The sequence below is a fragment of the Oryza sativa genome, chromosome 11, assembly GCF_034140825.1.
Source record: "Oryza sativa Japonica Group chromosome 11, ASM3414082v1".
Classification (NCBI taxonomy): domain Eukaryota; kingdom Viridiplantae; phylum Streptophyta; class Magnoliopsida; order Poales; family Poaceae; genus Oryza; species Oryza sativa.
Genome location: NC_089045.1, coordinates 25,113,751 through 25,136,764, shown reverse-complemented (window position 1 = coordinate 25,136,764; position 23,014 = coordinate 25,113,751). Strand labels below are relative to the sequence as shown.

At 41.9% G+C, this 23,014-nt stretch overlaps 4 protein-coding genes and 1 long non-coding RNA gene across 6 annotated transcripts; all 5 read right to left on the bottom strand.

Annotated features, from left to right (window-relative positions):
* Positions 1 to 402: 402 nt before the first annotated feature.
* On the bottom strand, positions 403 to 3,444 carry LOC4350869 (small ribosomal subunit protein uS4y). Its single transcript, XM_015761487.3, has 3 exons — positions 3,356 to 3,444; positions 1,662 to 2,043; positions 403 to 845 (listed from the first exon to the last, which is right to left on the bottom strand). The coding sequence occupies exons 1-3, from the start codon at positions 3,381 to 3,383 to the stop codon at positions 668 to 670; spliced, it is 588 nt and encodes a 195-aa protein (XP_015616973.1). The 5' UTR covers positions 3,384 to 3,444; the 3' UTR covers positions 403 to 667.
* Positions 3,445 to 5,098: 1,654 nt separating this feature from the next.
* Positions 5,099 to 7,570, bottom strand: LOC9268088 (small ribosomal subunit protein uS4y). The gene is made up of 3 exons (XM_015761489.3): positions 7,462 to 7,570; positions 6,421 to 6,802; positions 5,099 to 5,526 (listed from the first exon to the last, which is right to left on the bottom strand). The coding sequence occupies exons 1-3, from the start codon at positions 7,487 to 7,489 to the stop codon at positions 5,349 to 5,351; spliced, it is 588 nt and encodes a 195-aa protein (XP_015616975.1). The 5' UTR covers positions 7,490 to 7,570; the 3' UTR covers positions 5,099 to 5,348.
* A 1,513-nt stretch (positions 7,571 to 9,083) lies between these two features.
* LOC4350867 (probable tRNA-splicing endonuclease subunit Sen2) lies at positions 9,084 to 11,295 on the bottom strand. Its single transcript, XM_015760145.3, has 2 exons — positions 11,216 to 11,295; positions 9,084 to 10,097 (listed from the first exon to the last, which is right to left on the bottom strand). Exon 2 carries the CDS (start codon positions 10,044 to 10,046, stop codon positions 9,168 to 9,170), a length of 879 nt encoding a protein of 292 aa, XP_015615631.1. The 5' UTR covers positions 10,047 to 10,097; positions 11,216 to 11,295; the 3' UTR covers positions 9,084 to 9,167.
* A 263-nt stretch (positions 11,296 to 11,558) lies between these two features.
* On the bottom strand, positions 11,559 to 19,106 carry LOC4350866 (HVA22-like protein c). 2 transcript variants are annotated; one of them, XM_066305431.1, is made up of 6 exons: positions 19,087 to 19,106; positions 14,091 to 14,117; positions 13,870 to 13,992; positions 12,750 to 12,993; positions 11,865 to 12,373; positions 11,559 to 11,777 (listed from the first exon to the last, which is right to left on the bottom strand). In XM_066305431.1, exons 1-5 carry the CDS (start codon positions 19,089 to 19,091, stop codon positions 11,879 to 11,881), a joined length of 894 nt encoding a protein of 297 aa, XP_066161528.1. In that variant the 5' UTR covers positions 19,092 to 19,106; the 3' UTR covers positions 11,559 to 11,777; positions 11,865 to 11,878. The 2 variants fall into 2 exon arrangements, with proteins under 2 accessions (XP_066161528.1, XP_015616967.1); XM_015761481.3 differs by lacking the exon at positions 19,087 to 19,106 and adding an exon at positions 15,650 to 16,009.
* A 39-nt stretch (positions 19,107 to 19,145) lies between these two features.
* Positions 19,146 to 20,980, bottom strand: LOC112936926 (uncharacterized). Its single transcript, XR_003239430.2, has 3 exons — positions 20,354 to 20,980; positions 20,115 to 20,261; positions 19,146 to 19,417 (listed from the first exon to the last, which is right to left on the bottom strand). It is a non-coding gene; the product is annotated as an uncharacterized lncRNA (long non-coding RNA).
* Positions 20,981 to 23,014: the final 2,034 nt, after the last annotated feature.

Below are 23,014 nucleotides of genomic sequence, written 5' to 3'. Positions count from 1 at the left end.
ACAAAAAACAAAACAAAACAAAACAGGAGGATAAATTTTCGAGCAGGGTGTTGAAATGCAAAACGAACAGGTTGTTTCTTTTTTTCACGGGAAAGAACAGGGTGTTTCTGAATCATCAGGAACAGGGTTTTAATGGAATTCGATGGATTTTGACGACACTTCTTCAAAATTTGTCGATAACATAACAGGAGTGAATTATCTAGCGAACGCCATTTGTAGGAAAATGCGCTGTATGATTGGATTTAGATCTTTTGGTCTGAACATGTAAATATTACCTGACACGCTACTAAATTAATCTTAACTACATAATCCATGTTGCAACTTCCAATCCATAAAAACACTAAAAACAGCATTGGTACGAGTGAGTATAAACTAGTTCAAGCACACTGGTACGAGTGAGGATTACCATGAAACGAATCCATAAAACAGCATTGACCACAATGCCGAATGCAAAAACATATAAAACACCAAAATTAAACATCTCCAGGCATATCTTTAATTCGAGCTACCTAACATGGTGCCAAAAAGAGCTAACATAAACCAACATCTGAAGGCCAACCTGCTTGAATTCTGAAACCCAGATAGGCAAGCTACAGAATTTGGGCCCAGTTACTCAGCACAGAAAGTTTTATGATCATTACGGAAACAACTAGTTGCAAACTTCTTCTCATTCCTCATCTTCCTCCTCACCATCACCGCCACCGCCGCTTGCCTTCTTCTGGTTCTTCCTCTTCACCCTACCAGGGGGGCCTCCACCGAATGGGCTTGTCAGTGAGAAGTCAATGTGTTTCTCAGACTCAACCCTCACCATGAACGACGGGATGTTGACAATTTGCCTGCCGACCCTGCACAGTGATTTTGAAACTTTAATGAATGATCTTCAGGAAGGCTATCAACTTGGAAAAAAATATTAACAATGGCAACATCATGTTCAACTTATGGTCGACAAGTCGTCAAACAGTAACTTTAGAGTGCATTAAAGAATGTTGTGGCAGTAGCCTTTTTCAGGACAAAATCATGTGAAGTTGCCAAATGTTCTCATCATCGCTGTACATAGTTCAACCTAACAAACTAATCTAGAATTATAACACTGCAGAAGGCAAGTAACGAACTACAGCAACAGCAAGTGGTACGAACCAAATTGCTTGTTCAAAGTTAAACATCACAGGTAATATGTACACATGAAAAGAGTAACACTTGTACTCAAGGAACATTGAATCCTGTTTAGAAAAATGTTGTGCAATTAAGTTCAACACTCTCAAATGCGACATTGACAAGCACAAGAAGAGTATCAAATACACGAAAAAGACTAACTTGAAAGCATCTGCACACTCAAATTATAGGAAGTTAACAGGAGTACAGGACCAATACTAATATATTATGACCTTCAGCTTTCAGCTCATAGGGCATGTGTTGTGCCTAAAATGACATTTTAGCTCTGCCTACACAATGCTGGATCAAGAGAAATGATGAATATACAGTGAACGATTACTATGAGAGAATGATACAGCTTCCATGCTGCTGTAGAAGAATCATATAGAAGCATACTTGGGAATACAAACTAAAGAGAGAACATACTGAGCCATGGAAATTGTAATACCTAGAGCTTCATATTTACCCATTTACAAGACAGGAGATCTGTAGTAGTTAAATCATCATACCTGATGTGGCGTTGCCTGATCAGGACACGAGCATGGTGGATGGACTTGGCCATGCCAGCCTTGAAGACAAGAGTCTGAAGACGCCTTGCGAGGAAGTTCTCAACAGTGAGGGCAAGGACATAATCAAGCTTGTTCTGCCCATCAGCAAGGAGCCCATAACGGTTCATGCGGCGAAGCAGTGCCTCACCCTCGAAGATGCGGCGTGGATTCTTCTCATCAAGTGTGAGCAGGTGCCTTGCATTGTTACGGATACGGCTCAAAGCATACTGAACACGCCACAGCTCACGCTTGCACCTCAGTCCATACTCACCCACTAGCTTCAGCTCTGCATCAAGACGCTCCTTCTCGTAAGGGCGACGTGGCTTCTTGAATGTCTTACCATCTGCAATGAAGTAATAAATTTGTTCATAACACTTGACAGAGAAAGAAACCACTGTAGATAGTATAGTTGTTCATAAGAACCAAACAATAACATAGAAAGAAGCCCTACAGTCCCAAATTCCTTATATCCTGACCCCAAAAATATACAAAGCAAGAAAGCAACTGCACACACAACCCAGAAAGACAATGCAACAACACAAATAAAGAAAACTACAGTAGTTGTTGAGATTACGCCCAATAATAGTATGGATATTCAAGACAAATAGTAGTAGGGATCTTGTGTACAGTAAATACTATAAGAGCTTCAGATATACAACCATGTTTGACAAGGATTTATAAAACAATTCATAACATTGTGTCTGATTAACCCATAAATAGCTTACATGCCAGATTTAGTTTTGCTGTGTTATCCCTGGTTAGCCATATCATACATACCTAAATTATTTGTTCTACTGTAAAATGGAATTCATGACCTAAAGCGACAATACTTGAAAGATCTCATCAGGAACTATCATATAATATATTTAAGAAAATATACATATAGAATACAATTAGCATACTACAACTTACACAGAAATTTTAAAAAAAATAACAAATATAGTTCTCGATGGACCACTCTATGTATAAACAAACAGTTAGTGCATTACAAGTATATAGTCCTCTATATTAAGCTCCATGATTCATTTTCGTAACAAAATTCACAAGCTTATGCATAACTCCATTCCACCAAATGAGTGATCAAACAGAATACTTGAGAACAAAAAAACTCTAGCTAATGAAACTCATATTTCCAGTCCTTAAAACAGGTAAATTATCAAATTTTGTACCATAACAGAAACAACCATTTTCAAGCTACATAGTACCAAATGCCAAATGAGTAAACATGTCCTCATTCCTCAGTACTAATCAACACATCTTAGCATTCTAGTTAAAACCCCCCCAAAATCTACATATCTCGAAATTAAATCCGCACCACACAAGTTTCAACAACAGAATGCGCAGTCAGTCGAAATCAGCACGAACTAATCGGCATAGGTACGGATCCAACGCAATGGAAACGAGAATATGAACAAAGCTACGGGAACAGACCGCGTCGAGGCAAATCTTGATCCAGATCATCTCGCCAACCGAACCAGCCATCCCCTCATTAACTAACCGCCACTCGCTAATCAACTAACACACCGAAGCAAGAAAAGAGATAAAAAAAAAAGAAAAGAACATTCTCTCGCTGCGCCAAATCGCACTAGCACCAACCAAGACGACGCGCCGTTCTTGGACGAGAGAGAGGGAGAGGAGGAGGAGGAGCTACGTACAGTTGCGGTAGAAGCTGACGTGGACCATCGTCGCCGGACCGCCTCTCCCGCGTCGCCGCCGCCGCCGATTGCTGGAGCTATGGTTTCCCGAGGGGAGGAGGAGTGAAGAGGAGAGCGCTTTTATATGCGGCGACGAGAGGAAACCCTAGCTTGAGGGCTAGGTTAAATGGGCCGAGATTTCTCGGCCCATTAACGCACGGGTGGCAATTAGGCCCACATATCGAGATCATAAATGGGCCTTCGGTGAGAAGGCCCATATTTGCAAGGAAAAAGTACACCAAAAGGTCCCTCAACTTATCATCCAGATACAAAATCGTGCCTCAACCGTAAAAGCAGATACGTCCCTCAACTAACAAAACCGTTCACTTTATATTCTTGGCTGGTTTTGACCCCGGTTTTATCCTACGTAGCAACAGAGTCAGCATGAGTCCCACACGTCATGTGACCACGTCATCATCTCTCTCCCTTCTCTCCCTTCCTCCTCTCTCTCATTTTTTACAACATACGGGCGGCGCGGTGGAGCGGTGGCGACGGCTGGCCGGGCGCAGGTGGGGCGCCGCGGCGGTGGGTGTGGAGGCTAAGGCGAGGCCGGGCGCCGCGGCGACGGGCGCAGAGGTGGAGGCAGGCGCCATGGCAGCCGTAAGCGAGCTTCTTGGCGGCGACGGACAGGCCGCGAAGGAGCGGGAGGACCTCCGGATAGAAACCAAAAGCCATGGAAGGCCTGCACCGAGAACGACTCGATCCGCCACCTATGCCGACTCCGACAACCCCTGCCTCGACTTCTTCTTCCAGATCACGGGCATCCATGGAGCTCGCGGTCGGGGCAGCCGCCACGGCCTCATGCTCCTCCGGCACCTCGCTCCATCTTCCACGGGCTCCACCTCCACCTCCGGGGTCGCAGCTTACCTGCTCGACGGGCGACTGCCGCGGCCGCGCGCGGCGATCGCCGTCGAGCCGGTGAATTTTGATGCTGTAATAGCAGTGTTGCTCCCATCTGCCTGACATGTGTTCTATGTTACGCGGACCTGGCAAATCTGGCAACCATTTTTTCTTGCCTACTGTGGTGATTTCTTGCCTATGCTTTAAAAAATATCTTTGCATGTATGAATGGTTAGCTGCTCATTTTCCTCCTTTGCTATATGTGCATAGGAGGCCATACGCCTACATGACCAGCCGGTGTTGGCTATGCTGCTGCTACCCGTTCGCCGCTGCCTCCTCTTTTCTTTTCTTCCCAGGATGCATAGTGAATGAATCATTGTTGTTTACTGATTTTGAAATGCAAAAGGAGAAATTTTCTGAACCTCATTAATGTTTGAGAGAATTTTGTACATTGCTCTGATTATCACATCAGGATGATGGTGATATCAGTTGAAATACAAAAAAATAGGAGGGGAAAAAAATTTCGAGCAGAGTATTGAAACGCAAAAAGAACAGGAGGAAAAATCTTCTGAATAATGCCATCAGTAACAGGTTTTTGATGGAATTCGATGGATTTTGATGACACTTCTTCAAAATTTGTCGATCACATAGGAGTGAATTATCTAGCGAACGCCATTTGTAGGAAAATGCGCTGTATGATTGGATTTGGATCTTTTTGGTCTGAACATGTAAATATTACCTGACACGCTACTAAATTAATCTTAACAACTCCATAATCCATGTTGCAACTTCCAATCCATAAAAACACTAAAAACAGCATCGGTACGAGTATCACTAGTTCAAGCACACTGGTACGAGTGAGAATTACCATGAAACGAATCCATAAAACAGCATTAACCACAAGTCTATGCCGAATGCAAAAACATCTCCAGATATATCTTTAATTCGAGCTATCTAACATAATGCCAAAAAGTGCTAACATAAACCAACATATTAAGGACACAACCTGCTTGAATTCTGAAACCCAGATAGGCAAGCTACAGAATTTGGGCCCAGTTACTCAGCACAGAAAGTTTTATGATCGTTACGGAAACAACTAGCTGCAAACTTCTTCTCATTCCTCATCTTCTTCCTCACCGTCACCACCACCGCCGCTTGCCTTCTTCTGGTTCTTCCGCTTCACCCTACCAGGGGGGCCTCCACCGAATGGGCTTGTCAGTGAGAAGTCAATGTGCTTCTCAGACTCAACCCTCACCATGAATGATGGGATGTTGACAATTTGCCTGCCGACCCTGCCCAGTGATTTTGAAACTTTAATGAATGATCTTCAGAAAGGCTATCAACTTGGAAAAAAATATTAGCAATAGCAACATCACGTTCAACTTATGGTCGACAAGTCCTCTAAAATAGTAACTTTAGAGTGCATTAAAGAATGTTGTGGCAGTAGCCTTTTTCAGGACAATCATGTGAAGTTGCCAAATGTTCTCATCATCGCTGTACATAGTTCAACCTAACAAACTAATCTAGATTTATAACACTGCAGCAGGCAAGTAACGAACTACAGCAACAGCAAGTGGTGCGTGCCAAATTGCTTGTTCAAAGTTAAACATCACAGGTAATATGTACATATGAAAAGAGTAACACTAGTAAAGGAACATTGATGTAAAGGAACATCATGTAAAGTAACGAACTACAGCAACAGCACGTGGTGCGTGCCAAATTGCTTGTTCAAAGTTAAACATCGCAGGTAATATGTACACATGAAAAGAGTAACACTCTCAAATGCGACATTGACAAGCCCAACAAGAGTATCAAATGCACGAAAAAGACTAACTTGAAAGCATCTGCACACTCAAATGATGGGAAGTTAACAGGAGTACAGGACCAATACTAATATATTATGACCTTCAGCTTTCAGCTCATAGAGCATGTGTTGTGCCTAAAATGACATTTTAGCTCTGCCTACACAATGCTAGATCAACAGAAATGATGAATATACAGTGAACGATTACTATGAGAGAATGATACAGCTTCCATGCTGCTGTAGAAGAATCATATAGAAGCATACTTGGGAATCCAAACTAAAGAGAGAACATACTGAGCCATGGAAATTGTAATATAAAGGTTAGAGCTTCATATTTACCCATTTACAAGACAGGGGATCTGTAGTAGTTAAATAATCATACCTGATGTGGCGTTGCCTGATCAGGACACGAGCATGGTGGATGGACTTGGCCATGCCAGCCTTGAAGACAAGAGTCTGAAGACGCCTTGCGAGAAAGTTCTCAACAGTGAGGGCAAGGACATAATCAAGCTTGTTCTGCCCATCAGCAAGGAGCCCATAACGGTTCATGCGGCGAAGCAGTGCCTCACCCTCGAAGATGCGGCGTGGATTCTTCTCATCAAGTGTGAGCAGGTGCCTTGCATTGTTACGGATACGGCTCAAAGCATACTGAACACGCCACAGCTCACGCTTGCACCTCAGTCCATACTCACCCACTAGCTTCAGCTCTGCATCAAGACGCTCCTTCTCGTAAGGGCGACGTGGCTTCTTGAATGTCTTACCATCTGCAATGAAGTAATAAATTTGTTCATAACACTTGACAGAGAAAGAAACCACTGTAGATAGTATAGTTGTTCATAAGAACCAAACAATAACATAGAAAGAAGCCCTACAGTCCCAAATTCCTTATATCCTGACCCCAAAAATATACAAAGCAAGAAAGCAACTGCACACACAACCCAGAAAGACAATGCAACAATACAAATAAAGAAAACTACAGTAGTTGTTGAGATTACGCCCAATAATAGTATGGGTATTCAACACACAAATCTACATATCTCGAAATTAAATCCGCACCACGCAACTTTCAACCACAGAATGCGCGGTCAGTTCAAATCAGCACGAACTAATCGGCATAGATACGGACCCAACGCAGTGGAGACGAGAATATGAACAAAGCTACGGGAACAGACCGCGTCGAGGCAAATCTTGATCCAGATCATCTCGCCAACCGAACCAGCCATCGCCTCATCACCTAACCGCCACTCGCTAATCAACCAAGACACATAAGCAAGAAAAGAGGGAAAAATAAAAGGAGAACATTCTCTCGCTGCGTCAGATCGCACTAGCACCAACCAAGACGACGACGAAGAACACAACAGCTAAGGCCGGCCGTTCTTGGACGAGAGAGAGAGGGAGAGGAGGAGGAGGAGGAGCTACGTACAGTTGCGGTAGAAGCTGACGTGAACCATCGTCGCCGGACCGCCTCTCCCGCGTCGCCGCCGCCGCCGATTGCTGGAGCTTGGGTTTCTCGAGGGGAGGAGGAGCGCGGCGGCGAGGAGTGAAGAGGAGAGAGCTTTTATATGGCAGCGGCGAGAGGAAACCCTAGCTTTAGGGCTAGGTTAAATGGGCCGAGATTTCCCGGCCCATTAACGCACGGGTGGGAATTAGGCCCACACATCGAGATCATAAATGGGCCTTCGGTGCAGGGGTCATATTTACACCGCTCGTTAAATGGCCTTTTTCTCGTTCTTTTTTCCTTATTTTTATAAACAACAAAATCCGGGCATTCATCAACAGGAGGAAACGATTCCAGATAATCAACCAGAGAGGATTACGATGCAATGCTGATTGATATGGTCTCAATTCTACCAACTAGACAAGGTTTACAGCTTCAGGGGGAAAAAAGCATCATCATTTCATCACCAACTAAACATGGCAGATTTCTACATTACTCATCTACTGGTGTATATTGCAGAAATATGTTACATGATGACATGTCAGAACAATTGACATAGGATAAACTTAGGACAAGGAGGCGAGTTCCATTATCCTTGCTTTCTTGATGAAATGGCTCCTGGAGACTGCTACCTAATCAAAGAGGCTCTCTACACCGTGCTGATTTTTTTTGGCCCGTAAAATAAATGCAATGATCAAGTTAGTTGACATGATCAAGACTGCAACGAAAAATATATTTGTTGAGTTCAGGGCTTACATGTCTAGAGACCTCTAGCTGCAGTAACTATTCATCCTCAAAGATCATGAGGCAGCAAAGAGGCCCCATGAGTTGTGTTTCGGATATGTGCTCTGATAAGCAGAGGTTGGATGGCAGTCACACTTCAATTCCTTCTCCGGCTCAAATGCCACACTCTTGTTGCTCTTTTGTTTAAGTTCATCTGAATCCTTTAGTGAACCCTGCTCTTCTGAGTCTTTCTTGCGCTTTTCAGTATCTTCGAGTCTTTCTTGCGCTTTTCAGTATCTTCGAGTCTTTCAGTACCTTCTTTTGTTCTTTTGAATCCTTCGGTGCCTTCATATCTTCTTTCGAGTTCGATGACTTTTGACTCTATCAAAACTTTTGGTGGTTTCAGTTGTTTCGAATCTTTTTGATAGTTTTGATAGTTTCATCTGACAAAGGAAAGGTGCATGTTTTTATACTGTATCTAAGGAATGCATGAAAAGAAGTAAATAATGCTTGCAGTTGCGGGGTGACCAAAAAGTGAACTCATAATTTCCCTGCATTACAATAGGCAACATGTATTCCCCCAAAAAATGGCAAAATGATTCAAAGCCTATTTGTTAAATTTTTGCAATTGTTTTTTTTCATGTAGGCAAACATTGTATGGTCATAGCTACTACTTCTGTAATTCTGTTTCTATGCTAATGATATGCATCTAGCGTACCTGGATTTCACTTGGCCGTGTAGCCCTTTAGTACCGAGAGTGCCAATGTGGTGCCTGTATTCAGATCTAAAAAAGGTCTATTCACAGCTCACAAAGAAAATCCCTCTCTCTCCAGTCAGATCCGGTTGCGTTCTAGTTATTCGTCATATCAATAAGCCAAAAGAAATGTTCACAAAGAGTGCCAACTGAGGATTTGAAATTGCAACTGGATCAAAACTAGTATCTCCGCAGTACATAGAAATGCTAAGCTTCATTGTCTGAATTTCAGCTTGTATACAAGCAAGCTAGATAGAACACTGAAGCCAAGTATCACACCCCAGAGGTTGAACTCTACACTTTCCTTTTTGCTAATCAGTTCTTCCCTATTGGCTTCATCTCTGCTTGCTTCAGACCGCTGTTCACGGCACTGTTGCGGTATCCATCTAGTGATTGTTCTCTCGTGAACAACAAGCTGTTCTAAGCAATCTGGGGAGCTCAGTTCGCAACTGCCGCTGCTGATGGTCAGAACAAGCAATGTCTTGGCTACACTGCCAGAAGCCCGGAGAGCACATAGTAGATCAGACCACACCTCCATACGACCACACCTATTGCCAAACGCTGCGCCTTCTGGAACCACAACCACCGCAAATTCTGAGTGAACGAGTGCTGGATGGTGACGGTAAGACACAAAATCTGCACCATACTGCAACCCTGATCTCACCACCCAGTTCTTAAATCTCAGATGCGAGTAAGCCTTGTACATCTCTGGAAAGGACTCCGACATGGACCTGAAGTGATTCCACAGTTGCTTATCACTCATCTGCTTCTTGTCGTGTGACTCAACCCTGATGCAGTTCAGAACATGGCAGAGGTAGAAGACCTCCTCAGGGCTAAGTTGGAACCAGTGCTTCTGTGCCGCAGCAATTTCGACGGCGTGGCCAAAGGCAGCACGGTTTAGGATCACGGCTTGCTCTGGCTCAACTCCAAGAATGGCACCGCCACCTGGACCTGACAAAACTGCCACAGGCTTTGAGCTTATGAATGAGGCCTTGAGCTCAGCAACAATGACTGACATGGGATTAGCTGCTGCTAGTGCTGAGAAGTCCTTGCCATCGTTGCCCTTCTTCCATCTTGGACCTGGCAAATCCATATGCTGAACCCACTCGCAGAGGATGGACTAAAATTGATGCGTGGTCAAATGCTGTAGTGAATAGCAACGACAATAAAGCAACAAGTAAACAAAGTTGTCCAAACAAATACCTCAAGAAAGGAAGATTCACTACATGCATCACTAATTTATCGAACATGTTAATTTGTAAAGCATAGATACATAAATAATCTGCCAAACAACTATGCATTAAGTTATGGCCTCACGGGTTGAAAGAGAAAGGGAAATGGACCGAAGGCCCGACAACAACTTGCAGACTTGTCCACTGCGCTAAGGGTTAGGAATTGAGGATTGCTCTTCTGGCGAAAAGAAAAGGAAAGGACAGTAAAGGCTGAATGACTTCTAAAATGAAACAAAACAATAGACTCGTCACGAGCTTTTGAAATTCACAAACGGAAAAAGTTTCTAAAATCTGGTCATTTCCAAATAATTGAGAACAATCACGAGATAGATACCACAGCAGTGCCATGAACAATGGTCCAAACCTTACATGGGAAGAACTGACCAGCAAAAAGAAAAGGCGTACTAGTTATTATTCAACCACTGGGGTGTGTGTAATACTAGGCTTCAGTGTTCTATGCAGCTGCTTGTATTCAAGCTGAAATTCAGGCAATGAAGCTGAACATTTCGGTGTAACCTACCTATACAACCAAACGCTATAGAAGAAGATGGCATGAACCCTAACCATGAACAGAGGAGGGGACATGATCACCCCTACCTCTACTAGTGCAAACATTTCAAGCTCCATAGGATCAAATGCCAAAAGAGCAACCTGCCTTCATTCCTCGATACAAAAAGAACATATATTAGCAATCTATATTATCACCCAAACCGTCCTAAATAAGCCTCTACACATCTCCGAACTTGAAACGCACTACACCACACAAAGTTTCAACTAGAGAATGATGAGAAATCAGGGTTCGTATGACCTCAGACTCGGTTGTGCAGAACCCGTACGTATTTCGACAGTAAGATGCGTATGCCGTATGCATCGACAAACACACCGAAGCAACTACGGGGAGATTGGGAAAAGGAAAAAAAAAATCTAAATCTATCGCTGCGCCAAATCGAAGCACCAATCAAGACGGCGACGACGAAGAAGCTAACTAAACCGCCGTTCTCCGACGAGAGGGAGATGGGGGAGAAGGTACCTAAAATTGCAGTAGAAGCTGACGTGGACCACCGCCGCCGCCGCCGCCGCCGCCGCCACCGCGGATTGATTTGCTCAACCGAGGGGAGGAGCGCGGCGGCGAGAGGAAACCCTATCGATGGGCCGAACATAGATGGGCCGGAATTTAGGCCCACAAAATGATATCTTCATGGGCCTTCTGGCCTAGAAACTAGCGGGCCGGCTTACGTTGCTGCATCGCATCTACACAATAATTTCTCATTTTTATTACATTTTTTATTATAACAAAATTAGAAATTTATCAGTGTAAGAGAAAACGAGACCCACATAATCAAGAGAGGATTAGGATGCACTGAGAACTGATATAATCTGAATTCTACCAGCATCACCATTTTCATCACCAACCCACATTGCAGATTTCTACATTACTCATCATCTACTGGTGTAAATTAGAGAAATATGTTACATGGTGACCCAAGTCAGAACAATCGATAGAGGACAGCTAGAACAAGAGAGTTTAAATGGCCTCCTAGCTACTTCTAACTAACTGAAGACTCTTCACCGGGCTGCTTTTTTTTTTTGGCCTGCACAAGAAATGCAACTGATCAACACATCAAGTCTAGTTGACATGATCAATATTGAAAAATGGATGAGGTGAGTTCAGGGCTTACAGGTCTAGAGATCTCTAGTTCCAGTAACTGTTCTCATCCTCAAAGATCATGAAGCTGCTGCTCCATGAGTTGTGCTCCGGGTACACGCTGTGATACTCGGAGGTCGGATGCCAGTCGCTGTTGGAGGCCTTGAGTTCCTTCTCGGGCTCCACCTCGGCGAACGTCACGCGCTTGTTGCTCTTTGGTTTAAGTTCATCTGAATCCTTCTGCGACCCCTGTTCTTTCGAGTCCTTCAACGCCTTTTTTAGTTCTTTCGAGTCCTTCAGTGCCTTCTTCTGTTCTTTCGAATCTTTCGCAGCCGCCTTCTTATCTTCTTTCACTGCCTTCTTGTCTTCTTTCGAGTCCTTCAATGGCTTTGACTCTTTCGAAACTTTTGGTGGCTTCAGTTGCTTTGAATCTTTCGATGGTTTTGGTTCTTTGGATTCCTTTGATGACTTCGAATCTTTTGACTCCTTTGATGACTTTGAATCTTTCCATGATTTGCCAGACTGTTTAGATGATTTGCCAGCCTGAAAGACAACACCACAGATAATAATGAATTTGTCACTTATTCTCAAAATGACATGGGTTGTGAAACTTTTAAAAGCAATAGCAACATGTTCACGGTAACAACTCAAAATTGAGGTGGAAAAAAAGCATTGCTTAATCAGTAACTGATGAAATGTGGACCATCAAGCTGCAGCCTTAGGTCAAGGTAAGCATATTCAAATATCAAAATGCTGTCATCATATCTATACAGAGAACACCATGACTTCAGGATCATAGCTAACTACATACAACATGAAAGGGCACACAGACTAGTGTTATATAGAGCATTTTTCACAATTGTATAGTGCAATAGTGCATGAAGTTGGGATATACTTAACTAAATTTAGACCAATATACCTTGTTAGTCAGTTTCTTCAGAGCTTCAGGTCCATTTTCTTCAATAAATTTATCAAGTGCTGTGAGGAAGTCATCGGATTTACCGAAAAGGCCCTTTTTCTGAGGGACATACCAAATGTTAACCATTTGGTGCTTCACAAACATAGGTCTCACATAATTTTGGTACACAAAGGCTGCACCATTGAAGTATGGCAAGACAAGCCAGCAAATAAAGATCAATTTCATAGATGGCCAAAAAGGAAGCCTGTAGAAACAGAAGATGGAAAGACAATGGAACAGCAAGTCAGTGTACCATGATGACTAACTGTAAATTTGTCCAAGCCAATGGAAAAGACTCAGAGAAGGACTAGAGCAAGTACGAATTAATAGGTCTCTCTTCCTTAACATTATGTTGTAATCACCATCCAAATAAAGTATGCAATTAAAAAAATAACATGGGTGTATTATTCCAAACCCTACAAACCTTTCATCACACTGCAATGGCAGGGATAAAACAACAGAACTGTGGAACATTTGTAATTATCCTCTTTTTAAAAAAACTTTTATGAAGAGGGACTCTTACAAGTGAAAGTAGATCAGTAGTCAGTTCTATGTAGAATGGTATTGGATATAGTTTCTACTGCTATAATTTGTTTCCAAGAATGATTAATCATTTATGTTTGAAACCCTGATTTAAGGAACACTGTGTCTTTACCTGCCCAGAAATGAAATGCTCTGTACTTGTGTCCTGTTAACTAAACAAAGCACACAAGTAATCAGGACCGTGGAACTATATTGCGTTCCTTCGAGGATGTTGTTCCCATCCTGGGAACACATGGACAATCTTGCCCCTGCGCTGTTAAAACCTTTTGAAAGAAACGTCCCACGCTCCTTGATCCCATTCCTCAACCCATGGACCCAGGAACTTTGGTGACATATGCACACGTGTCTTGCTCTAACGATTGTCAGAATGTTGATACTACATAGTGTGAAAATGGCAATGCAGGTATGCACATCCCACTAGTTCAAAGATCAGGGATTTGTCACCAATAGTTCAGACTAAAACAATAAATAACTCTAAAACTACTAGTACAAAGTTTTTTTACATTAAAAAGACCACAAATATCACAAGAGTACTTACCACTGAATAATTGATGCAAATGTGAGCTCAAACAGTGTTATTAATGAGTACATCACCCAGTATGTGAGCCATTGTTGATCATCCACAGGGGATTTGGTTTCTATTGCCTTAACTGAAGCGTACCTGTAATAGCATCGAGTTACATTTGTGTTTACCATTACAAATTAACTTTAAAAAAACATGAATATGTTGAAACAGGATAAAAGCAACAAACAACTTACAACGGATAAGCTAGTGCAACCAAAGGCCTGCATGAGAGATTAAAAAAAAAGTGTTAAGCTGAAGGTAAAGTCAAAGCATTAACAACATATTCATAGTAGCATCCAAGCTAGCCAGGAAATTAAAGGTGGAACGGTTCTAAATTCAGGATAAAACAGGTAGTATTAGATGGTCTCTAACATAGTAGAAAAGCACCCCTTGACAAGTCAGTAAGTCAGTATAAAATTAACCACATCATTTCTTATATTACTTTTACAAATTACGCAGCAGCTAAAGGGATGTCCATATTTTCTAATCCAACATAGCATACTAAAACATGACATCGATTAGAGGAAGGTAGTGTGCATTTCTACAGCATGCATCGGTCCACACTTGGAATTAAAGAAATCACAGTGCCCAAAACTGGCACTTGTTTCTTTATGCACCATGATCGCTACGAGACATGAATGACAATCTACCAAATAATAAAGAAACAGCAGCAGATTATTCAATCACACCCATTCTCCTGCATGTGACCTCTTACATACTGCATAGAAAGGAATGAGAAACAGCTAATGGAAAAGATAATTGGACAAAGAAAACAAACAAACTAGTATTGAAAGTGGAAATGCCGAAAGGTCGAACTACCCTACAATTGCTCCACTACCACTAGCAAAACTACAAATCGGAAAGCAATACTAGCTTTTTCTAAAAGACTGTGAAGAGGTCAGGATGCAGTAGAAAGATACACCGCACTAGCAGATTGAAGTGACAAAAACTCCACATCTGATCTACATGTTCAGATTGCAGACTTGGTGATCTACAGCAGAGCAGCCCACAGCACGTGCATCACAGGCAAATTTTAGATTTTTGATGTCGCATAAGCATTCGGGAAAGGTGCGGGTTGCAATGTCAGCATCAACGGATATGTTCTTGTGTCAAGATTGGGATAAGAAATTGACGTTTCGAAGTCCAAAACAGTAAACGCACCCAACAACAACATAAAAATCTACAAAAGCGAGGATTTGGTGACAGATAAACGAAAAATCAAACGCCTTTCCTCCAGCAGAATAAACAAGAAGAAATCCTCGATGTTAGACTGCAATAGAAGATCGATTCTTTCAGGAAGAACAAGCCTTCGCAGGTTAATAAAAAGGAAAAAAATGTACTCCTACTAATCTACTAGGAAGGAAGTGTTTATTTCTATTTCTTTCAAATGAAATCGCCAGTTACATCAAGAAAAGCAAGAACATTTCCGATCCTGAAATATCCACTGAAAAATTTAAGCATTGTACTACTCTTCGAAACCAACATTACTCGATTCCAAGCCGCAACCAGCGGGGGGGAAAAAAGAACACCCTCAGCACCTCACGGACCACAAGAATCAAGAACAGCTACCGCAATGCTACATTGAACCGGACGAGCAAACACATCACTAAGAATCCACCCATTGCTGCTAAAATCATCGCCATTCCGAAAGGAAAGAACAAAACGGTAAAGAGATGAACCAAAAAACAAAGAACCGAAAATTAATTTGGGGGGGGGGGGGGAGAGCGAAGGCAGGGCGGTGCGACTGACTGACCCAGCAAGAACATCGAAGTTCTTGGCAAGAACCTTGAGCAAAGATCCGGACCCCATCTCTCCCCCGCTCTTCCCAATCCTCCCAGCAGAAGATCCACTCTGATTGAGCAAAGAACCTCCTCGAGCGCTTCGAATCGGGTGGGAGTTCTTGGAAGGGGATTCCTGGGAGACTGAAACCTCGCCTGCTTTGCTTTGCTTTGCTTCCTCTTTCGGTGGTGCTGCTGCTTTTGGTGGTGGTCTCGAGGGGAGCAAAATCTGGAGTGGAGGGGGAGGAGGAAAGCGTAGCGTGGTGGTGGTGGATGGTGGAGCAGACGAGGCGAGGCGAAGGCGAGACGACGGGTTGGAAATGGCGAAACGGAACGGAGCGCACGCGTACAGAGGAGGGGATTTATGCGGGTAAGCCCCTCAGGATGTGAGGATTTGGTTGCTGGTCCACTGGTGGAGTGGTGGTGGGCTGTCAGCTTTTCAGTTGTTCACTCGCTCGCTATAGCAGGTCTCGCTGGATGTGAAAGTGTGAAGCTGCCGTTTTTTTGTTGCGGTGTATTGAATGTTCACCGCTAGGAAGTTTGAAGTGCTGCATGTCGGTGTGTTTAGTTCACGTTAAAATTGAAAATTTGATTGAAATTAAAATCTATGATATTTAGATACGGTAAAAAACCACGTATCCATATCGGATACGTAATAGGATACGGATACGTATCGGATCCGTACGTATCAGCCAATTTCGCGATTTTCCGAAAAAGAAAAAAAGCAGGATACGTCCCTGATACGGTCTGATAACTCCCAGATGCGATCAAAGAACTACACAATCGATTCATTGTTTCATCCTGGTAATCATCTGCGCTGCGTATTGCCTCCGTGGTTCTCGGCTGGGGCTCGATTCGCGGCTCCCAGCGTCAGCGCTGCGAACATCGAACGTAGCGCTGCCGTCGTCGCCCTGTAGCGCCGCCGTCGCCATACGCCTGGACGCCGGCTGTAGCGCCACCTCTGCAAGGCGTTCCACCATCTCTACTGGACACAACGCGGACACCATCACAGGGCACAACGCCACCGTCGCTAGACACCAGCTTCCTTCGTTCCTCGGTGAGGAAAGTTCGTTGGCCCATTTCTACCTCTCCATGATTGGTTCTGGGATTAACTTTTTCCATTTTCTTTTCCTTTTTTTCTGAACGAAGCTACTACCTCCATCCTAAAATGTTTGACGCCGTTAGCTTTTTTAAAAATGTTTGTCCGTTCGTCTTATTCAAAAAATTTAAGTAATTTAATAAATTTTTTATTAAATTACCACAAGTAATTTTATATATTTTTTATGTATTATTTTTACCACAAGTACTCTATTTAGATCTAATAAATTTTGTTATTGGAAGTACTAATGCAGCTAGCACCTCCGATTTGTCTAATCATTACTCTTTTAGTTGTAAAAACATGCATGTTTTGGTTTGCTCTCAGTTATTGGCAAGTTAGCAGTCTGCCTGTTCATTATTTGGGCTTCATAGCTTCACCAACTTGAGATCATTTGGGCTTTATTTCCTTGCTAGAATCTATACATTTTTGTATTTTCTGTTTTATATATACATATATAGATGTATTCATGTATCCGTGTTTTATGAAAAATGACGTATCCATGTATCCCCGTATCGTGTATCCGTATCCCCGTATCAGGGTAACATAGATTGGAACAATGTGACGGAAAAGTTGGAAGTTTGCGTGTGTAGGAAAATTGTGATGTGATGAAAAAGTTGGAAATTTGAAGAAAAAATTGGGAACTAAACCAGGCCTATTATAGCCCGAATAATGAGAAAATTCGATACCGAGATCCCTGATGTACTCCCTCCGTCTTAAAATATAGCACTCTTGTACTTGATGGGACACATACTAGTTCAACAAATCTGGACAGGGGTATATCTAGATTCGTTTTACTACAATATTACTATATTTTGGAACGGAGGGAGTATATTTTATTTTGATTTTTGTTAACACGTTTTTCAAATTACTAAACAATATGTTTATTACAAATTTCTTTTATACGGAAATTGATTTTTTTTACGTAGTATTAACTAAATCTATTCTTCAAGTTTACAATAGTTAAAACTGAATTAATCATGTACTAATGGCTTTCTCGTTTTACATGTGTTAACTTTAACTTTAACTTTATCCCATAGACCGCCTCATAGAGTCCCATTTGGGAGAGATCAAATTGATGGATCGATGGACAATCTGATTTTGTGATAGTTATTCGAGAGTATAAACAGGTGAAAACTATTACAAAGTTGAAAAGGTTATTTTAGAAAAGTAGTCTACAAAATTTTCTTAGGAAAATTGTGCTGTGAAATGTAGCGTTTATGAGTTTGGGAAACGTGCAAATAAACAACCAGTATCAATAAATGAACAAAGTCTTAAATTGGATAAATTAAATATTATATATATATATTATTAATAAAATAAAATGTCTGTCAAAAACTGATATGTGCAATATTTTTTTTGAGGAATTGTACTTTAAAATTGGCATGAATAATCATACCTAATTTATCGGCGTTAGTAAAAAAGAATGGGGCCATCTTATAGTTTAAAAAACTAGAAGAATTATGTTGTTTGAATGGAGATGAAATCTTGATTATGTACGATGTCACATACTTTCATGTGTGATTTTTCTACGGAATTCATTCATTTTAAATATGTAGCACCTAAGAATAAAAAGTTTGTGAAATTTCTTCTTATCATGTTTTAAAAATATAATGTGTTTTTCTTTAGTAGTGAAATGGCGCGTGACCATTTGTCAGATGGAATAATTTCAGTTTCTATGTTGGCTCCAGTGACGCTCGCGTATTAATACCAGAGTATAACAAAAAGCTGTCTACAACATAGTATATCATTTAATAATATTAGGATGAGCTGTCATGGGACACATTAAAAAGCTCATAACTTTGTGGATTTTTTTTCAGAAAATGTTGATGGTAGGAACTGGGCCTTGTTCCCAGAAAATTTTACCAAAAAACGTCACATCGAATCTTTGGACACATGCATACAACATTAAATATAAATAAAAATACTAATTGCACGGTATGCATGAAAATCGCGAGACAAATTTTTTAAGCCTAATTAGTCCATAATTAATCATAAGTGCTACAGTAATCTACATGTGCTAATGATTAATTAGGCTTAATAAATTCGTCTCGCGGTTTTCATGCGAGTTATTAGATTAGTTTTTTTGTGTCCAAAAACCCCTTCCGATATCCGGTCAAATGTCCGATGTGACGTTCAAAAATTTTCTTTTCGTGAAACCCTAAGAACACAATATCTACAGAAAGGGAAATGACCACAAGAGAATGTAGAGTCTAAACTTTTTAGCTGCATTCGTGTTTGTGAAATGTAAGTAGTTAGATGCATATGAAATTTCATGATATCCTAGGGATAGCATCATAAAAGTAAGACACGTACAACATCAAAGGCAAGCGATGACTGCACGGATCGATGCAGAACAGCAGATTACACACAACTCATCAAAGAGGATGATGATCCGCCTGTTTATTCTGATCCTGATAGATAGCCTTGTTAATTGTGCAAAGTTGTACAGTACTACTATAGGGATAAGGTTTAGGCAGTACTTGCCAATCCAAGCCATCCATCAAGAAATGAGCGTTCAGGATTGCCTGGCTCGATCTCCTCGTTCCTTTTAGCTACTATTCCGTCAAAAAATCGAAGTCCTAGCTACGAACATCGATTGGTCTCTCTTTTTACGTAGGGGTACTCCTTAGTCCTTGCTCCTTACCTGTTGATTGTGCAAATGTGCACGGGAGACACTTAGTGCGAGAATACTGAAGCATTCAATTAACTTTAAAATCTATGATAAATTTTATATGGAAACAACTAAGGGATCCAAGCTCACTCTTAAAAACCTTGTTTCTGTAGGATTAGACACAAGCAACTAAACCTACCAGAGAGGCTAAATGGTAGATTACGTCAGTGAAAGTGAAATAATCGAATCCTGATAGATCAAAACACACCGCAATCTCAAAAACCAATGAAACACACGTTCGGCGGTCTATCCAACCTAATAGGGTCGGTCTGTCCGAGGCATGGCCGGTCTGACAATAGGTGACTCGGCGGTCTGACCGTCAATCTAAAAAACAACACAATAACGCTTCTATAAAAACTCAATTTCTCTTAAACCAACCATTTGGAACAAGTTGTAAACTTGACAGAATAAACTAGACAAGCTAAGAAACAACTCCACCGGAGGGATTTGTAAAATAATAAACAATTTAAGAGAAAACATCCTCAAAAGTCAGCTGTCTCAGAATTTCAGCAAATCTGAATAAAACCTAAAACTTAAGTAAATTCGAAACTAGCAAGATCCAATCAACAAAGCTTTCCAGATCTGATCATTGAAGTATTAGAGAGGTTTTGGATGGATTAAATTGAACAGAATCGCAGCAAAACAAGCAATCACAAGTTAATGTCAATACCCGCTCGACTCCGCGATGCCGGCGAACGCCTTCTTCGCCTTGGCCACCCGGAACTTTGGTCCCCCGACCATCATCGGCTTCACCGCCTTGTTCAGGAAGTCCGCAGCGGCTTCGACGGCGTACTCCAAGTTCGCCTTGTTGCTCAATCTGATGGAACAAAGATAACATAATTAAGAAACTAATTAATGGATAAAAAAAGATTTTAACACAAAGACGCATGCGTTTTAGGTCAGTATTACCTTGGCGAGATGAACAAGGGCACTGGCTCGCGGCTAAACGTCGGGTGAGAGAGGCCCGCCAGGTTGCAGCCCACGCTAATATACACGGGCTTGCTCTCACTTAGTGCCGTCGCGATGGCAGTGTCGATCTGCTCGTGCGCGTTGTCGAGGTTGTTAATGAGCCTACATACGTGCGGGAGGAGATGGAGTTCGATCGCGGCGGCGGTGGTACTGAGGACGGGGATGTGGCCGGCACAGGACCCCGCGGTGGCGCCGACCACCACACCACCGGTCTCCTCCAACAAGACGCCTGCGCCCGCCGCCGCGCCAACCACCCCCGCCACCCCGGCCCCCACCACCCCGCGCCCGCCACCGCACGTACCACCACCGCAACCACCGCCGCGACAACCACCCCCGCCAACCCGGCTCCAACCATCGCGGCGCCTCCTCTCCCCCAGTCAAGGGTCTCGTCGCCGGCGCAATTGTACACCATCTTAGGGATCCCCGTCGCGGCGCATGCCGAGCCGCCACCGCCGGAGGTCGGACAGCCCGCCTCGCTTGCCTGCTCCGCCGCCCACCCGCCCATCCGCTCCGATGCTCCCCGGGAGAAGAGTGAGAGGGGAGAGGGAAGAAGATAAGAGTGAGGATGAGGAAGAAGAGAGAGAAGGGAGAGGGTTGAAGGGAGGAGTGAGGCTAACACGCGGGGCTCACATGGGCCTCGCCATTTTTAAATTATTTTTTGTGTGACTGATAGGTAGGTCCACAGTTTTTATTATTTTTCCGTGATATAATTGCTACGTAAGCGCCACGTCAATGCCATGTGGGACGAAGACCGAGTCAAATTAGTCACGTAGACGCCACGTCAGCCAAAATCGCCATCAATACTGTCAAGGGACCTCATCTGGACCGGTTTTGATAGTTGAGAGAACTGTTGTATCTAATTTTCTGATGGAAGAACGAAAATCGAATTCGTTAACAAGTTAAGGGATCTCGGATCTCAGATGAACTTATTCCTATTATTACTGGGAAATGGGCTGGCCATCGATCAGACTTGGTCCAAGTCGTAGCCCAATTCCAACACCCACCTGGTGAATTTTTTTCTTTTTTAATTTTTTTAATATTTACATAAATATTATATCGGTGGAAAGATTTACAAAAATAGACAATGCCGCCCTCTATTTGGACGGCAAGCTGACGTGGCATACGGCGTCGTGACGGTGCCATGTGCTCATTTTGCGCTTAGACCTTTGCCGAGGCTAAATGCAATTTTTGCCCTGCCAAACAAGCAATTGGCTAGTTCTTTTTGCATCTGGGCCCCTTGCCGCCCTTGCAAATTTTGCACGGAGGCCCCTTGCCGCCCAGACAGAAGACGGCAAGGGGACCACGTGCAAAATTCATAGCCCCCAAAAACGTCCGTCCTGCGCCCATGTGCCACGTCAGCTTGCCGCCCAAATAAAGGGCGGCAGGGTCTACTTTTGTAAATCTTTCCACCGATATAATATTTTTTGTAAAAATTAAAAAAAAATTTAAAATGAAAAAAAAATTCCCCACCTGGTTGCCTCTCCCCAAGTTCAAACTTGACAACTGACAAAGTTCTGAGACACTTCGGGCTACCCAAAAACTTTTCCCAAAAACATCACATCGAATCTTTGACATATATATAGAGCATTAAATATAGATAAAAAGAAAAATTAATTGCACAGTTTGCATGTAAATCATGAGACGAATCTTTTAAGCCTAACTAGGCCATGATTAGCTATAAGTGCTACAGTAACCCACATGCGCTAATGACGGATTAATTAGGCTCAAAAGATTCGTCTCGCAGTTTCCAGGCGAGTTATAAAATTAGTTTTTTCATTCCTATCCGAAAAACCCTTTCGATATCCTGTCAAACATCCGATGTGACACCCAAAAATTTTCTTTTCGCGAACTAAGCAAGCCCGAAATTTCATGATATCCTAGGGATAGCATCATAAAAGTAAGACACGTACAACATCAAAGGCAAGCGATGATTGCACGGATCGATGCAATTGAACTAATCATCCGATCTACGATCTGATTACACCGTTGTGTTCGTAAGAATTGAATCTTTATAACAAGATCTCACATGATTATATTTGATAAAAAATTAGAAATTACTTTTATAATATATCTAAATTACTTAAGATTTCACTAAATTACTTCTTAGACCCATAAAAGTAAATTTAATAAAGCCTAAAAGTAATTTACATATATTATAGAATTAACTTAGAAAAAAAAGTAACTTTATCACGACATTAAAAGTAAATCCGTTATGGAGGTAAAAACATGAGTCTATATAGAAATTAAATTTAATAAGTATAAATTACATCATTGACTAAAAATGTGTATAAAATAAACAACTCACAACATGAATGTATAGATTTCTTTTAATACCGTAACAAGTTACTTCACTTTTGTTTTAAGTTACTTCTACAATATAGGGTAAATTACTTTCAGGCTTAATTAAATTACTTTTATGACTAAGAAGTAATTTAATGAAATCTAAAAGTTATTTAGATATATTATAAAAGTAATTTCTATTTTTAATAAAAGTATAGTCATGTAAGATCTTGTTATAAAGATTTAATTATTATGATCACAATGATGTAATCAGATCGTAAATCGGATGGGTAATCTAAGAGAAAATTCCATAAGAAGAAA

What these genes read in the sequence shown, in the direction of transcription:
- LOC4350869 (XM_015761487.3), bottom strand. Translation starts at nt 3,383, where the DNA reads ATGGTCCACGTCAGCTTCTACCGCAACT. An exon ending in CGTCAGCTTCTACCGCAACT is followed by an intron (nt 2,044 to 3,355) that starts GTACGTAGCTCC and finishes ACTTCATTGCAG; the next exon opens with ATGGTAAGACATTCAAGAAG. An exon ending in ATCAGGCAACGCCACATCAG is followed by an intron (nt 846 to 1,661) that starts GTATGATGATTT and finishes ATCACTGTGCAG; the next exon opens with GGTCGGCAGGCAAATTGTCA.
- LOC4350867 (XM_015760145.3), bottom strand. Translation starts at nt 10,046, where the DNA reads ATGGATTTGCCAGGTCCAAGATGGAAGAAGGGCAACGATGGCAAGGAC.
- LOC9268088 (XM_015761489.3), bottom strand. Translation starts at nt 7,489, where the DNA reads ATGGTTCACGTCAGCTTCTACCGCAACT. An exon ending in CGTCAGCTTCTACCGCAACT is followed by an intron (nt 6,803 to 7,461) that starts GTACGTAGCTCC and finishes ACTTCATTGCAG; the next exon opens with ATGGTAAGACATTCAAGAAG. An exon ending in ATCAGGCAACGCCACATCAG is followed by an intron (nt 5,527 to 6,420) that starts GTATGATTATTT and finishes ATCACTGGGCAG; the next exon opens with GGTCGGCAGGCAAATTGTCA.
- LOC4350866 (XM_015761481.3), bottom strand. Translation starts at nt 15,705, where the DNA reads ATGGGGTCCGGATCTTTGCTCAAGGTTCTTGCCAAGAACTTCGATGTT. An exon ending in AACTTCGATGTTCTTGCTGG is followed by an intron (nt 14,118 to 15,649) that starts GTCAGTCAGTCG and finishes TCTCTCATGCAG; the next exon opens with GCCTTTGGTTGCACTAGCTT. An exon ending in TTTGCATCAATTATTCAGTG is followed by an intron (nt 12,994 to 13,869) that starts GTAAGTACTCTT and finishes CTGTTTCTACAG; the next exon opens with GCTTCCTTTTTGGCCATCTA.